The 15454-nt window shown below is 50.7% G+C and overlaps 1 protein-coding gene across 3 annotated transcripts in view; it reads right to left on the bottom strand.

Annotated features, from left to right (window-relative positions):
- PARVB (parvin beta) overlaps positions 1-15454 on the bottom strand; it is a 139615-nt gene that overhangs the window by 94515 nt on the left and 29646 nt on the right. The window contains exon 1 of one of the 3 annotated variants that reach the window (XM_017850013.1): positions 1732-1828. The exons of 1 other annotated variant lie outside the window; for it this stretch is intronic. In XM_017850013.1, the coding sequence (XP_017705502.1) occupies positions 1732-1819 (88 nt within the window). In that variant the 5' untranslated portion in view covers positions 1820-1828. Of the gene's footprint in view, positions 1-1731; positions 1829-15454 lie in introns of those variants that run through there. One more of the 3 variants, XM_017850012.1, reaches the window with a different exon arrangement.

The raw sequence follows: 15454 nt of genomic DNA, 5'->3' as shown, positions 1-15454 counted from the left end.
TCCGAGTGAAGAGAATCTGGCACCTTGGTTAGAAACAGCAAGGTGAGCAAAGTCCCGCACAGGCCCCAGGAGACGCGGGCAGGGTCTGCGCTCCTCCAGCCGCCAAGCCCCATCGATCCCGTCCCGCCCGGCACCATGCAGGAAGAGGCACTCTGTGCGCAATCCACTCTGTGCACAATCACCTTTTTGCCTTTTATTGCAAGGTCTGTTGTCCCTGAAGAGCCTCAGATAATGTGAGCTAAGAGATGCCCAGCATTCGATTTCCTTACGCCCCTCCTTCCACCTCTGGTTTCTCCTCTAGAAATATCCCCGCACATCTACAGAAAGCCTGTGAAAAAGATGCAGAAGATCAAAGGCAAAAGTCAGCATGGGAGCTCCTCCAGGAAACAGCTCCTGTCGTGTTCATCTGCGTCCCGGGCACAGCGTCCCTCTCCTTAGGGATACCCAGGCAGAGCTCAGAAAAAAATGTGCATTCTTTATTCCACCAGAGGGGGAAGCAGCATTTACCGGGAGTTCACTTGGTATCAGAAACAGAGGAAAATGTGAATAACCATCATCTTACTGGGTCCCCCAGCAGGGCCCAGGGAGGCGGCCTTCAAGCAGAGGTTGAGAGCACTGACTAGGCAGCCAGGCTGTTGAGTACACTCCTGACTCCCATTCTCATCTGCTGTGTGACCTTGGGCAGGTTACTTAACCTCTCTGGGCTTCAGATTACTCAACTGTAAAAGAAAAGTTTTTAGGAAGATAGCAGCGAGCAAAGCACGTTAAGGAGCTGGGACAGTCCCTAGGACACAGAAAGCGCAGGACACATCAGCTCTACTGTTGTTCCCATTTTACAGGAGGAAAACTCGAACATGGGGTAGCTGGGCCGACCGTCGCGATGGGCGCTAGTAACAGCAGAGCTGGGCTCACTCCCAGGCATGCCCAGTGCAAAGCACCTTCTACTGACTCTGCCTCCCAAAGACAAGACAGAATATCCAGTGGCGACCGGGAGAAAGCCAGACACTGGCCACAATCGGCCACTGAGAAAGAAAACACAGAACTGAAGACACCTAAAGAGAAACCCATGGTCAGGCGTGGTGGCTCACGCCTGTAATCCCAGCATTTTGGGGGGCCGAGGTGGGTGGATCACCTGAGGTCAGAAGTTCAAGACCAGCCTGGCCAACATGACGAAACCCCATCCCTACTAAAAATACAAAAAGTAGCCAGGCGTGGTGGTGGGCACCTGTAATCTCAGCTACTCGGGAGGCTGAAGCAGGAGGATCGCTTGAACCTGGGAGGCGGAGGTTGCAGTGAGCCAAGATCGCACCATTGCACTCCAGCCTGGGTGACAAGAGCGAGACTCCATCTCAGAAAAAGAGAGAGAGAGAGAGAGAGAGACCCACAGTATCAGTTACCCCTACGAAAAAGAGAATCTTAATTGCAACATGTCCCTGAGAATGTTCCAAATCCCATTCTTCTGGGCCCAAAGATCTACTCGCCCCAGCAGAGTGCTGGAAACTTCACTCCATAAGTCAGACCCTCATCCCTCTGGGGCCGCACTGAGACAACCTGGACCCCGTTCCCCATTGTCCTAACACCAACGTCCCCATCGCCTTCCTGGAAAAAGTCAAGCGGTCACCCAGGGTCCATTCTTGCCAAACAAAATTCTGCCATAAAGCAGAAAAGAAAAGCAGGGCTGGCCTGGGTTTAGCTCCTGCTGAAAATGATAAGAAAGCGAACAGAACTTACTGGTGAGGAGGGTGCAGCTGGCGGCGGCTCTGCAGACCAGCACGACCGGCGGGCGTCGGAGGGCAGGCAGGGCACACACCTCGTTCATATAGGGATGTGGCAGGGGCACCACTATGACTTGCACTTCAAGGGAAAGCCTCTTTAGGGAGCCTTTGAGGAAGGTCACAGAGGGTCAGGCTGTGGGAGGGCCGAGGTGTTTCCAGTGATAGCTCCTTGCTGACCACAGACCACTATTTCTGTCTTGACTCCCAACGGCCTCATGGGCCAGAGCAACTGCTCCCCAGGAAAACCCCCACACACAAAGAAGGAAGGAAGGGCGCGCCCAGGCCCCTGGGGTGTGAAGACGCATGTGGCTCAGAGGAAAACTGAACGACAGACGTTGGCCTCCCATCGCCTTTGCTCTCTGGGCCCTGAGACAGGAGGGGTCTGCAAGCTAGCACGGAGCTGGGTCTCCTCTGCCTGACCCCCAGCAAGAGGTGGCACCACCGTGGGCACATGCCACCCCAGCTGCATCTCCCGTGTGCCGACTACGCCGGGAGGACCACACACTAACACGTGGAACACTTGTCACCCCGTTTCCACGACAACAGAAATCAAATATTGGACACAGAAAGCAGAAGCTGAGGCTGCCCCAACACGGAGGTGGCAGGCTGCTTTCGGGAGCACTCACTTCCCCAAAGGAAAGTCCTCAAATGAGGGGAGAAGCAAGACTCACATGATACCCACCTTGGCTGGCAACTTGCTCCCCCTTTCCTCGGCCTGCACCTTCTCCTGGTTTATAATACCAGGCCCAGCCCCTCCCTACCAGGTGACACAGGCGGGCTCCCTGTCTGGCCTGGGTTCCTCGCCGGTAAAAAGGGGTTATTAACAATGAGTAGCCTCACGCGCTACTGTGGGAATCCATGAATTTCAGTGGTTCCTGGCATCCAGGAAGCACGATTAGCTTTTATTTATTCCAATTACCAGTCCCCCAACTCCCCGTGGAAGCTCCTTCCCGAGGCTGGCTTCCTGGAGGTGTTGCTCGATGAACTGACAATTCCCAGCTCTGCTGAAGCAGGAAGTGGTGAGGCCCACAGGAGGCCCATGTCCCGACCCAGCAGGTGCGCCAGGCGGGGGGCTCTGGGGCAGTCAGCGGACTGGGACATGCCTGGCCCACTCCCAGGAGCACTAGTGCCCCTCTCCCATTCGAGACCAGGATCAGCAGTAAGGGCTCACCCGCCGGTCACCCCCATCCCCCAACACTCCACTCCCATAGCACAAACCAGGCGTCATCCTGAGTCAAAACCAGGACTTGAGGCAGCAAGAAAAAGACACTCAGTGCTGATGCGGGTCCCCAACACTGATGCAGTCCCCAACACTGATGTGAGTGCCCAACGCTGATGCGGGTCCCCAACGCTGATGCGGTCCCCAATGCTGATGCGGGTCCCCAGCACTGATGCGGGTCCCCAACGCTGATGCGGTCCCCAACGCTGATGCGGGTCCCCAACGCTGATGCGGTCCCCAACACTGATGCGAGTCCCCAACACCGATGCGGGTCCCCAACACCGATGCGGGTCCCCAACGCTGATCCAAGTCCCCAATGCTGATACGGTCCCCAACTCTGATGCAGTCCCCAACACTGGTTTTGGTTTAACAGTTTTCCTGCTGGGAGACTTGATGCAGGAATCCAAGGCCAGGACAGCAAACAGCACTTCATGGCCCAGGAGATGCCGCGACAGCCAAGTGAGGACATCATGAGGGCACAGACAGGAAGGCCCTCGCCAGCCTAGTGCTCCATGGAAAGGGCCTTTCCAACTGCCCAGTGTCCAGTGCCACCCACAAAGGAAGGCTGGGGCAAGAGGGGGTCTTCCCGACACGTGTGTATCTAGTGAGCTGGCCAAGGAGATGCCTGGGACTGGGGCTCAACCCCTTGGGGAAGGAGGCAGAAATAACAGAGGGTCAGTCAGGAAAGGAAATGTGACTAGCTTTTGAAAGGAAAACAACTATGCACTTGAAAAATCACAAAAGGATCAGCAGCCTAGTATCACATCTTAGAGTCATGTTTAGACCACTTCAGTGTAATGCAACTAACTAATATTTCATCCATTCACCATGTATGCATCGATTGCCTCCTACCTGCCAGGCAAGGGGATTTCACAAGGCGAGCAAGGCAGCCAAGACCCAGCTCCTGACATGCCTTTTTCAGAATAAATTAAGGGGGCCTGGCACAGTAGCTCACATCTGTAATCCCAGCACTTTGGGAGGCTGAGGCAGGAGGGCTGCTTGAGCCCAGGAGTTGGAGACCAGCCTAAGCAACATAGTGAGACCCTGTCTCTACAAAAACTTAGCCAGATACAATGACACACACCTGTAGTTCCAGTTACTCAGGAGGCTGAGGCAGGAGGACACTTGAGCCTAGGATCATCCCACTGCACTCCAGCCTGGGCAACAGAGTGAGACCCGGTCTAAGAAGAAGAAAAAGAAAGAAGAAGAAGAAAGATGAAAGATGGAAGATGGAAGAAGAAGAAGAGGAGGAAGAGGAGGAGGAGAAATAATTAAGGGACTGATGTCATCATTTCATTTGATTCTCACCGAGGCCCCATAAGGCAAGCAAGGAAGAATCCTTATGCTCATCCCTATCTAACAGATGAGAAAACAGAGGCGGTGAGGGGTCAACAGGCGGCCGAAGGTCATATACAGGGTGTATATCAGGATCTCAACCCAGATGTGTGTCGTGCACCTACTGTGTGCCAGGCATCACTCAAGCCTGGGGTGCCAAGGTGAGAAAGACTACGGCCCTGCCTTGAAGGTATCAAAGCGAGAGAAAAGTCAATACATGCATAAATACAAGGTATGGGGATAACGGGTGGGGAGGCACCCCTTGTTAAGTTAATTAAGACTGAGCCAAATGTAAGTTACAACCTTATAGGCAGGTTACATCCTTTTCAACATAACCCATTAAAAGCCAGAGAAGTACAGATTCGACCTTTTTGCTTAAACATCTCTGCCTGAGCTCCAAGGGGTTCACAGGGAGACAGGCCCTTCAGTATCCTCTCTACTCTGCTTCTGTTTGAATCCATCTGGGGCCCTTCACTGGCCGTCACAAACATGCTACACTCTAAAAACAAAGCATTCAGTTGAAAGAGAAAGTATTTCAGAAAAAGGATAACTTGGATGGTGACTTTTAAGATGTGGTAGATTCCGCCATTGCCACCTGCCTGGTACACAGTAGGCGCTCATAGATGTTTACTGCAGTGCCATTCTCATTTCTTTTGGGCAGTTTTAAGAAAGAGCAATCAACTCTTAAGAAAGAGCAATTTAAACTTTCCTTTAAAAAGAAGTAGGAGACTACTGGGTATCTACCCAAGGGAAAAGAAGTCATCAGACAAAAAAGATACTTCACACGCATGTTTATAGCAGCACAATTCACAACTGCAAATATATGAAACCAATCAAATGTCCACATCAGTCAATGAGTGGATAAATTATATTTATATTATATATATATATATATATACACACACACATGCACACGCACACACACCCCACGGAATACTACTCAGCCATAAAAAGGAACAAAATAATGGTATTTGCAGTAACCTGGATGGAACTAGAGACTGTTATTCTAAGTGAAGTAACTCAAGTATGTTCTCACTCACAAGTGGGAGCTAAGCTATGAGGATATAAAGGCATCAGAATGATACAATGGACTTTGGGGACTCAGGGAAAGGGTGGGAGGTGGGTGAGGGATAAAAGACTACATCGGTTACAGTGTACACTGCTCGGGTGATGGGTGCACCAAAATCTCAGAAACCACCACTGAAGAGTTTATTCATGTAACCAAACACCACCTGTTCCCCCAAAAACCTATTGAAATAAACCATAAATAAAGAAGAAAGAGGTAGGAGGCTGGGCGTAGTGGCTCACACCTGCATCCCAGCACTTTGGGAGGCCAAGGTAGGAGGATCGCCTGAGCCCAGGAGTTTGAGACCAGCTTGGGCAACATAGAGAGACCCAGTCTCTTAAAAAACAGAAAATAAATAAGATGAGGGAGAAGGTAATAAAATATAATCTTCCCAGACAGACTTCTCCTGAGAACCCCCACCCAGGAGCAGCTCTCAGCACCACTACGGCACCACCACGTCCCCTGATCCATCTGGGAAGATGAAGCAGATAAATGAAGGGTCCTCACAAAACCCCACAACTAGTGAGTGGGCACTAGGGGCCCAGTGAGAGAAAGCCCAGGTTCCAGGGTCTCAGTGGGGCACACGGGCCAGGCTGGGCTGGCCCCACATAAGCTCTGAATGGCCCAATGCCATTCAAAGTAAAACCCAAAGAAATGACATTTTCCTTTCTCCGCAAAAACCCTGTATATTTCCTCTTGGTTTCATACAATCAACCAAACCTGGGGATCAGTGGAAAGAACTTGCAAAGTTCATCTAGCTCTGCGAACCCTCATCCTAGAACTATCTGGATTAATGTTCTGTTGTTGTTGTTACACAGGGTCTCACTTCATCACCGAGGCCGAAGTGCATTAGTGCAATCACAGCTCACTGCGGCCTCGACTGCCCGGGCTCAAGTGATCCTCCCAGCTCAGCCTCCTGAGTAGCTGAGACAACAGGTGCATGCCATCATATCCAACTAACTATTTTTTGTTTGTTTGTTTGTTTGTTTGTATGGTTGGTCGGTTGGGTTTTTTTTTGTTTTTGAGAGACAGGGGTATCACTTTGTTGGCCAGGTGATCTCCAAATCCCGGGCTCAAGCAATCCTCCAGCCTCTGCCTCCCAAAGTGCTGGGATTATAGGTATGGACCACGTATAATTACCTGGAGTAATGTCATAAAGCCAACGACCTCTCCTAGGCCCACAGGTGAGAACTGCCCTTTCTTCAAGGTCACGTCCTCTGGCCTCCAAGGGCCTCCCGGTCTGAAGCATCAGAACTTGAACACTGACCCCAGCCTCTGAGGAACTCAGCCAGGCCCTTCAACAAACGCGAGTCCACACGCATTCCCTGCTCTGAGCTCCTTTCTGCTTTCCCAACATTGCCTCCCCTGGGCATGGCACATGCCTGTGTTATTTCTCTCCACAAAACACGTGGAAAGGAAAAGGGATCCAAGGCCCCACAGCCACACTTCCAAAGAGCTGGGTCTCGGTGTAACTATAACCAGGCGATACGGCTGGCTGCACCGAGGGCTGGTGGTCTCGGCAGGAAGGAAGACTGGCTGACGTGGCCAGCGTCACACATGCGGTCCCTGGGCATCTTAATGGAGAGGGATATTCCACTCCCAGGTCCCCAGCACCACCCCAACACCAACCCTCTGCCCTTGCATGGCAGGGCATGAGACGGGTGAGGGAGCCACTGCCCACACAGAAACCGAGGAGGAAAGTGATCCCAGGCTTCTGGTATCAAAAGCAGCACCGCACCCCATCCATGGAAGACCTGGGCAACAGAAGCTCCTGTAATCGGGGCCCTCTGAGGCCTCACCCTGTGTGCCTCCTCCTCTGCTGCTCACCTGCACCCTTACCATCTCCTTTACAATAGACCAGGGAGCACAAGTGCAGCGTTTCCCTGAGTTCTTTTTTTTTTTCCCAGACAGACTTTTGCTCTTGTTGCTCAGGCTGGAGTGCAGTGGTGCAATCTCAGCTCACTGCAACCACCGCCTCCCAGGTTCAAGCAATTCTCCTGCCTCAGCCTCCCGAGTAGCTGGGATTACAGGTGCCCACCACCATGCCCAACCCATTTTTGTATTTTTAGTAGAGACAGGGTTTCACCATGTTGGCCAGGTTGGTCTCGAACTCCTGACCTCAAGTAATCCGCCTGCCTTGGCGTCCCAAAGTGCTGGGGTTACAGGCGTGAGCCACCGCGCCTGGTCCATTTCCGAGTTCTGAGTCCCAGAAAATTAATCAAAACCGAGGAAGCAGTTGTGGGGACCCAGCTTTAGGGCGCAGTCTTATGGGGCTGAGCCCTCACCTGTGGGGTCTGAGGCTCTCCCCAGGTCGATGGTGTCAGAATTGAACTGAACTGTAGGATACCCAGCTGGTGTCTGCTGCAGAACTGCCAGGTGCAGCAAGGGCATCCCTGCACCTCTGGTATCAGAAGTCTTATCCTGGGCAGTATGTGAACAGAGGGAAGGAACAGTTTGTGGGTTTCTCTTACAGTGCTCGACAAATAATTGTCAGAGTACAGTCTGTCACCTTGATTCATGGATTCTGCATGTGTAAATCAGTCACCTTGATTCATGGATTCTGCATGTGTAAATGTACCTACTCACTAAAATGTGTAACCCCAGAATCAATACTGTTGGCCTACATTCATTCACAGACACACACACAGAAGCAAAGAATCTGGCCGGGCACAGTGGCTCACACCTGTAATTTTAGCACTTTGGGAGGCTGAGGTGGGTGAACCACCTGAGGTCAGGAGTTCGAGACCAGCCTGACCAATATGGCGAAACCCTGTCTCTACTAAAGGTACAAAAATTAGCCGGGCATGGTGGCGTGCACCTGTAGTCTCAGCTACTCGGGAGGCTGAGGCTGGAGAATTGCTTGAACCCAGGAGGCAGAGGTTGCAGTGAGCCAAGAGTGCACTACGACACTCCAGCCTGGGTGACAGAGTGACACTCCACTCAAAAAAAAAAAAAGAATCTGAGTTGCCAGATGTGTCCCCACCTGAGGTCAAACACAGGGCACTCTGCCTTCTTGTCTGAGCTCTCGCATCATAAACAAGTGTCCATTTCATGGTCTATTTAATGCCGTGGTTTTCACATTTTTCCGCTTTTTGTTGGTGACTTCACTGTTTTGCTTTGTTTTTGAGATGAAGCCTTGCTCTGTCGCCCAGGCTGGAGTGCAGTGACGCGACTTCGGCTCACTGCAACCTCTGCCTCCCGGGTTCAAGAAATTCTCCAGCCTCAACCTCCTGAATAGCTGGGATTACAGGTGCCCGCCACCACACCTGGCTGATTTTTTTTGCATTTTTAGTAGAGACTGGGTTTCCTCATATTAGCCAGGCTGGTCTCAAACTCTGGACCTCAGGTGATCTGCCTGCCTCAGCCTCCCAAAGTGCTGGGACTACAGGCATGAGTCACCGTCCCGGCCAACTTCGCTGTTTAAAATGGGTCCCCACACGTGGCGAGGAGTACTCCGAGCGTTCCCAAGTGCAAGAAGGCTGAGGTGTGCCTTGCAGAGAACGCACGCGTCAGAGAAGCTTTGTTCAGGCAGGAGTGATACTGCTATTGGCTGTGAGCTTGATGTTAATCAATCAACAATATATTTTAAATAATGTGTCTTTAAAAAGAAACATATATAAGAAAAAGTTATGTATTGATCTGTTGCTGAAAATGTGACCAGAGGCTCACAGGAACCTAGCCCTGTACTGCCCTGGGAGCGATGGCTTACTACTAGCTAACTCAGTGTTTGTGGCAACTTTATAGACCAAAACCACCATGAATAACGAGAACTGGCTGAGTTTAACAAGGAATGAACTGAACGCAACACCCCACTCCAGCCGACTGATTAGACCTCTTTCCATCCTGCTTGTTTCCCTTCTTGAGCAACATCAAACTATGAGACATCTTCTTGGCCAGTACCCAAAGAACCCAGGTGTATTCCACCTTTTCCCCAGATATTCATGCCTAATGTAGCTGGGTTACTAGATGGCATTTATCCCGTTAAGTCCCACCAGGTGTAACTCACCCTAAGCTCTAGTTGCCCCACTACCTGAACTGACACACCAGGATTTTTAGAACCTCAAAGCTCCCAGCTTCCAGCATCTTTCCACTAGCAAGTTCTGGCTCCATCTCCCTTTCTGCTGCTCACACATTTAAAAGTTTCCTGTTGAAAATGGTTCCCTTGCCTCAGATCTTGGGACTAAAGATGGTTCTGTGACAATCAGTCACGAAATTTTCTTTTCTTTACTTTTTCTTTTTTTTGAGAAGGAGTCTCTCTGTTGCCCAGACTGAAGTGCAGTGGCACGATCTCGGCTCATTGCAACCTCCACCTCCTGGGTTCAAGTGATTCTCCTGCCTCAGCCTCCCAAGTAGTTGGGATTACAGGCAGCTGCCACCACACCCGGCTAATGTTTTGTACTTTTAGTAGAGATGGGGTTTTGCCATGTTGGCCAGGCTGGTCTCAAACTCCTGACCTCAGGTGATCTGCCTGCCTTGGCCTCCCAAAGTGCTAGGATGACAGACATGAGCTCCCATGCCTGGTCTCAGCCATAAAATTCTGATACAAAAGGCCACCTTGCATTTCAGAGTGCCCTTTCCACCTTCCCACAACAAAGGAAAGAACATTTCTCCTGATAGCAAGCAGAGAAAGCATCGTGGTAGAGAAACGGCCGCCTGGGTACCTCACATCCCCTTTCCATGATGCTGAGCAAACACGCCCCACCACAGATGACAAGTGCGGTTTAAAACCAAATGACAGCAGGCTTTGCAAGTGTTTAATAACACATCTTCTGTGCCTGTCAAACAAGCCAAGTGAAACTTTCTAAAGGAAAAGGTGTACAGCATCCTTTTCATTAAGCGGAGACAATCTACACCACGCATGTGACACCTGAATGGACACCCAACATTCACGTTTTGTGGCAACAGGCATCTCCTCTCCCCTGTGAATGAAGTCGGGATACCACACCGGTGCCTTCTACTTCCCGAGGCTGACAGAGTAGGATTTATTCAAAAGGAGTATATGTCAGAAAAACTGCTGTTTACCCTACGGCTGACAAATGGAACAGGATGAAATGACTCAGCAGAAGTCAATCTAAAAGGGCTCGTCAGTGTGTAAGCTGTGGGCACTGTGCAAACACAAGCCTCACGGTATTTTATTAATCCAAAGAGAAGAACAAGTCCTCCTCCCCTTTCCCTAGAACAGTGTAATAATCAGTCACGGGGCCGAGCGTGGAGGCTCATGCCTGTAATCCCAGCACTTCGGGAGGCCAAGATGGGTGGATCTTTTGACGCCAGGAGTTCGAGACCAGCCTGGCCAACATGGTGAAACCCCGTCTCTACTAAACATACAAGAATTAGATGGGCGTGGTGGCAGATGTCCGTAATGCCAGCTACTCAGGAGGCTGAGGCAGGAGAATTGCTTAAATGTGAGAGGCGGAGGTTGTAGCGCACTGAGATCGTTCCACTGCACTCCAGCCTGGGCAACAGACCAAGACTCCCTCTCAAAAAAAAAAAAAAGCCACAGGGTGTGCAGAGCTGAGAAGATACAATCAACGCTGCTTCTATATTCCCCCCATCACACCCTCATCTATGAAAGTAATAACAAGAAGAGTGACTGAGTGACCAAAACTAGTGGGTTTTATACAGGTACCGTAGGTTAAACGGTGTCCCATCCAAAATCCACGTCCGATAGGCACAGTGGCTCACGCCTGTAATCCCAGCACTTTGGGAGGCCGAGGCGGGTGGATCACTTGAGGCCAGGAGTTCGAGACCAGCCTGGCCAACATGGTGAAACCCTGTCTCTACTAAACACACAAAAATTAGCTGGGCGTGGTGGCGGATGTCGGTAATGCTGAGGCAGGAGAATCGCTTAAACCTGGGAGGCGGAGCTGAGATTGTGCCACTGCACTCCAGCCTGAGTGACAGAGCAAGACTCCATCTCAAAAAAAAAAAAAAAAAAGCCATGGGGTGTGCAGAATTGAGATGATACAATCAGCTGTGCTTCTATTTCCCCCTCATCACACCCTCATCTGTGCAAGTAAAAACAAGAAGAGTGACCATCGCTAGTGGGTTTTAGTCACTAACTGAGCACCAGGTACTGTGGGTTGAATGGTGTCCCAACCAAAACCCACATCCGATGGGCACAGTGGCTCACGCTTGTATCCCAACACTTTGGGAGGCCTAGGCAGGTGGATTGCCTGAGCTCAGGGGTTCAAGACCACCCTGGGCAACATGGTGAAACCCCATCTTTATGAAAAATACAAAAATCAGCTGGGCTTGGTGGTGGGCACCTGTAATCCCAGCTACTCGGGAGGCTGAGGCAAGAGAATCACTTGAACCTTGGAGGTGGAGGTTGCAGTGAGCCAAGATCGCGCCATTGCACTCCATCCTGGGCTACAGAGTGAGACTCCATCTCAAAAAAAAAAAAAAATCCACATCCACCTGGAACTGGACAACTGCAGAATGTGCCTTATTTGGAAACAGGGTCTTTGCAGATGTAATCAAGTTCAGATGAGGTCATACTGGACTGCAGTGGGCCCAGCTGGTGTCCATACGGGAGAGAGAACTTTGGATGCTGGCATGCAGAGAGAAGAAGACCAGAGGAAGACACAGAGGGGCATGCAGGGGGTATGCCTGTGACAATGGAGGCTGACTGGAGGGACACAGCCACAAATGAGGATGTGCCAGGACTGCCCACCATCCCCAGAAGCCAGGAGAGTCAGGAAGGATCCCTCCCGGGAGCCTTCAGATGGAGCGAGGTCTTGCCAACACCTTGATCTTGAACTTCCAGCCTCCAGAACTCGGAGAGAATAAACTGCTCTGGCAGCCAGCCAGTGTGGGGTACTCTGTTATGTCAGGCCTAGGAAACGAATGCAGATTTTGTATTATCTCATTTATTATTTTCAAGAGCCCAGTTAGGCAGGTACCTTCCTTTCCTCCACTGGACAGCGGAGGCGATCAAGGTTCAGGGAGGTTATGTCCCTTCCCAGGGTACGCCCCAGACAGGAAAGCAGGCAGGAGGATGAAGCCAGGTCTAGCGGCTCTCAGCCCCACCCCTCTCAAAGAGCCAGGCTTCCAGCAAAGCTCATGCCACACTGCGAGGCTCCTGGTCCCTGTTCAAGCTTTCCAACCTCCCCTCAAGACAAGCATGAACCCATAGGGCTTCCCAGGACCTAACATGTGGGACTGGGGCTCCAGCTCCCTCTCTATCCTCTCCCTCCTCTCCCATTCCCCCCCCCTCACCCCCACCAAGCGGAGGTCTGGTGCTAGACTGACTCCTCTCTCAGTCCCACAGGTGCCAAGTGCTGAGACACCGGGCCCCCTGCACGTCTGGCATGACATAAACCGCGAACTGCAAGCGGACATCCTGCTGTATTCACTGGTGTCCCGAGCCGAGCTAAGGCAGGCCTCCCCCGAGACCCAGTCCACCCAGAGTGCTGACAAACTCAGGCTTCAAAGTCACCCCTGCCAAGTCACAAGGGCCCCCTTGGACAGCTCCGGGGACACAGTGTCCCAGCTCTCCTCGGGCCTTGCTCTTGGGTGAAATCCAGCATGAGCCTCTTCCCCATTTTGGATTTTTGCAAGCACGGAGATTCTTTTTAGAAGCTTTATTGCTCTATTGTCACTTCATTAGTTCCAGAACCAAATAATCCCATTATACATGACTTGATTGGCTCATAAAATTATCATTCATTCTAACAAATATTTATGGAGCGTGCCACATGTGCTATGCTTGGTACATTACATTTAAAAAAAATAATTTACTTAACTAATGATCACAAGTCCCCTAATTTAATTTACTCTTAAATGTGTTTAATTTTCCCACAAATGGAATGACATGCTTCTAAACTGAGCATTTTTGTCAGGTTGAGACAAGCAGCAAAAAAAAAAAAAAAAAAAAAGAGAAAAGGAGAAACTATCAGCAGGAAAGCCATGGAACAAGAATGCCCCAGCTCAGCCCCCAGCTCGGCCCCGAGCCTCTAACCGCTGGGCACGGAGCACGTGCGATTTCCGGACATTTTATACAGTCACCCTCACCACCTGTCATCATTACCTGATCGAGAAAACTCAGGCACAAAGGCCAGATGAGGTGGCTCACACTTAATCCCAGCACTTTGGGAAGCTGAGGCAGGAGGATTACTTGAGCCCAGGAGTTCGAGGCCACCTTGGGCAACACAGTGAAACCCCATCTCAACAAATAATTAAAAAATTAGCCAGGTGAGGTTGTGCACACCTGTCGTCCCAGCTACTCAGGAGGCTGAGGTAGGAGGCTTGCTTAAGCCCACAGGGTCAAGGCTATAGTGAGCCATGATCGCACCACTGTACTCCAGCCTGGGTGACAGAGGGAGACCCTGTCTCAAAAACAAAAACAAAACGAGACAAAACGAAAACAAAACAAACAAACGAACAAAAACCTGTGGCACAGAGAGGTAGAGTAACTTGTCTGATCAGGTTCAGCAGGTAGGAAATGGCGCGGGCAGAATTCGAACCGAGGTAATGCTGCATCTGCGTGTGTGCCCTTCACCCACCTGCTCCCTGCCTCTTAATTAAAATTCGGCAGGAGGAAATCCACACGCAACTCAGGCACGAAATCACCCCTCCTAGGTGACAAACGGACGGTGCTCCTGGTGTGGGATCCCACGCAGCTACACAGTGGAGGCAGCAGTGCCCTGAGTAAATGGGGCTGTGCCCCAAAGCTGGGCTACTGCGTAAACTCGAGTCACAGGAGAGCACGCACAGCGGGGCTCCGGTCACATCGGGGTCAAAATCAGGCAAAACTGAAGAATGTGAAGGACACAGGCGCACGCGTGTACGAAACACGAGGAAAGACAAGTAGGTGGAGCAGGGCCTGCCGACAAGCTGCCTGCACTGGGCAAGGAGCAGCCTGGTACTTGGCTAACCATTATTCTGGGCATGACTGTGAAGGTGTTTCTAGATGAGGTTAGCATTCGGCCCTCCCCGGTGTAGACAGGCCTTGGCCAATCCATTTGAGACCTGAATAGACTGAAAGGCAGGGTAAGGGAACTCACTGAGCTGGGACGTGGGTCTCCTCCCGCACTTGGGCTGACACCACTGGCCCTCCTGGGTCTCCAGATTGAAGATCCTGGGATTTCTCAGCCTTGTAACTACATGAGCCAATAACTTATAATCAATCAATCTCTTCATATATATATAGAGAGAGAGAGACAGAGAGAGAGAGAGAGATGGATAGAGACAGACAGGCAGGCTGGGAGCAGTGGCTCATGCCTGCAATCCCAGAACTTTGGGAGGCCGGGGCAGGCAGATCACAAGGTCAGGAAATCGAGACCATCCTGGCCAACATGATGAAACCTTGTGTCTAAGAAAAATATAAAAATTAGCCAGGAATGGAGGCCAGTGCCTGTAATCTCAGCTATTCAGGAGGCTCAGGCAGGAGAATTGCTTGAACCAGGGAGTGGGAGGTTGCCGTGAGCCGAGATCACGCCACTCCAGCCTGGCAAGAGAGTGAGACTCCGTCTAAAAAAAAAAAAAAAAAAAAAAAAAAAAGACAGACAGAGCTACATATCCCCCATCGGTTCTGTTTCTCCAGAGAACTCTGACTCATATACATGCTAAACGCAACATTCAAGACGGCACTGGTCACCTCTGGTGGGGAGAGAGGGGCACAGGAGGTATGGGGCATACGGCTCGAGAAACAAGCAATGTTATTTCTTAAGCTGGATAGCAGAACCATGAGTACTTCTTTAAAATTAGTTTATAAACTATACATACGTACACTTTTTTGTATGTGTAATGTATTTCCCAGTATTTTTTTTTCATTCTTTTAATTATAGTAAGGTACATGTAACATAAAATTTCTCACTTTAACTTTTGTTTTTTTTTTTTTTTAAGAGATGGAGTTTCACCCGTCGCCCAGGTTGGAGTGCAATGGTGCGATCTCGGCTCACTGCAACCTCTGCCTCCTGGGTTCAAGTGATTCTCCTGCCTCAGCCTCCCAAGCAGCTGAGATTACAGGCGTCCACCACCACACCCGGCTAATTTTTGTAGTTTTAGCAGAGACGGGATTTCACCATGTTGGCCAGGCTGGTCTCGAACTCCTGA

The sequence above is a fragment of the Rhinopithecus bieti genome, unplaced genomic scaffold (assembly GCF_001698545.2).
Source record: "Rhinopithecus bieti isolate Rb0 unplaced genomic scaffold, ASM169854v2 scaffold_33210, whole genome shotgun sequence".
NCBI lineage: Eukaryota > Metazoa > Chordata > Mammalia > Primates > Cercopithecidae > Rhinopithecus > Rhinopithecus bieti.
The sequence above is the reverse complement of the archived record's forward strand: the minus strand, read 5'-3'. Positions and strand labels throughout refer to the sequence as shown.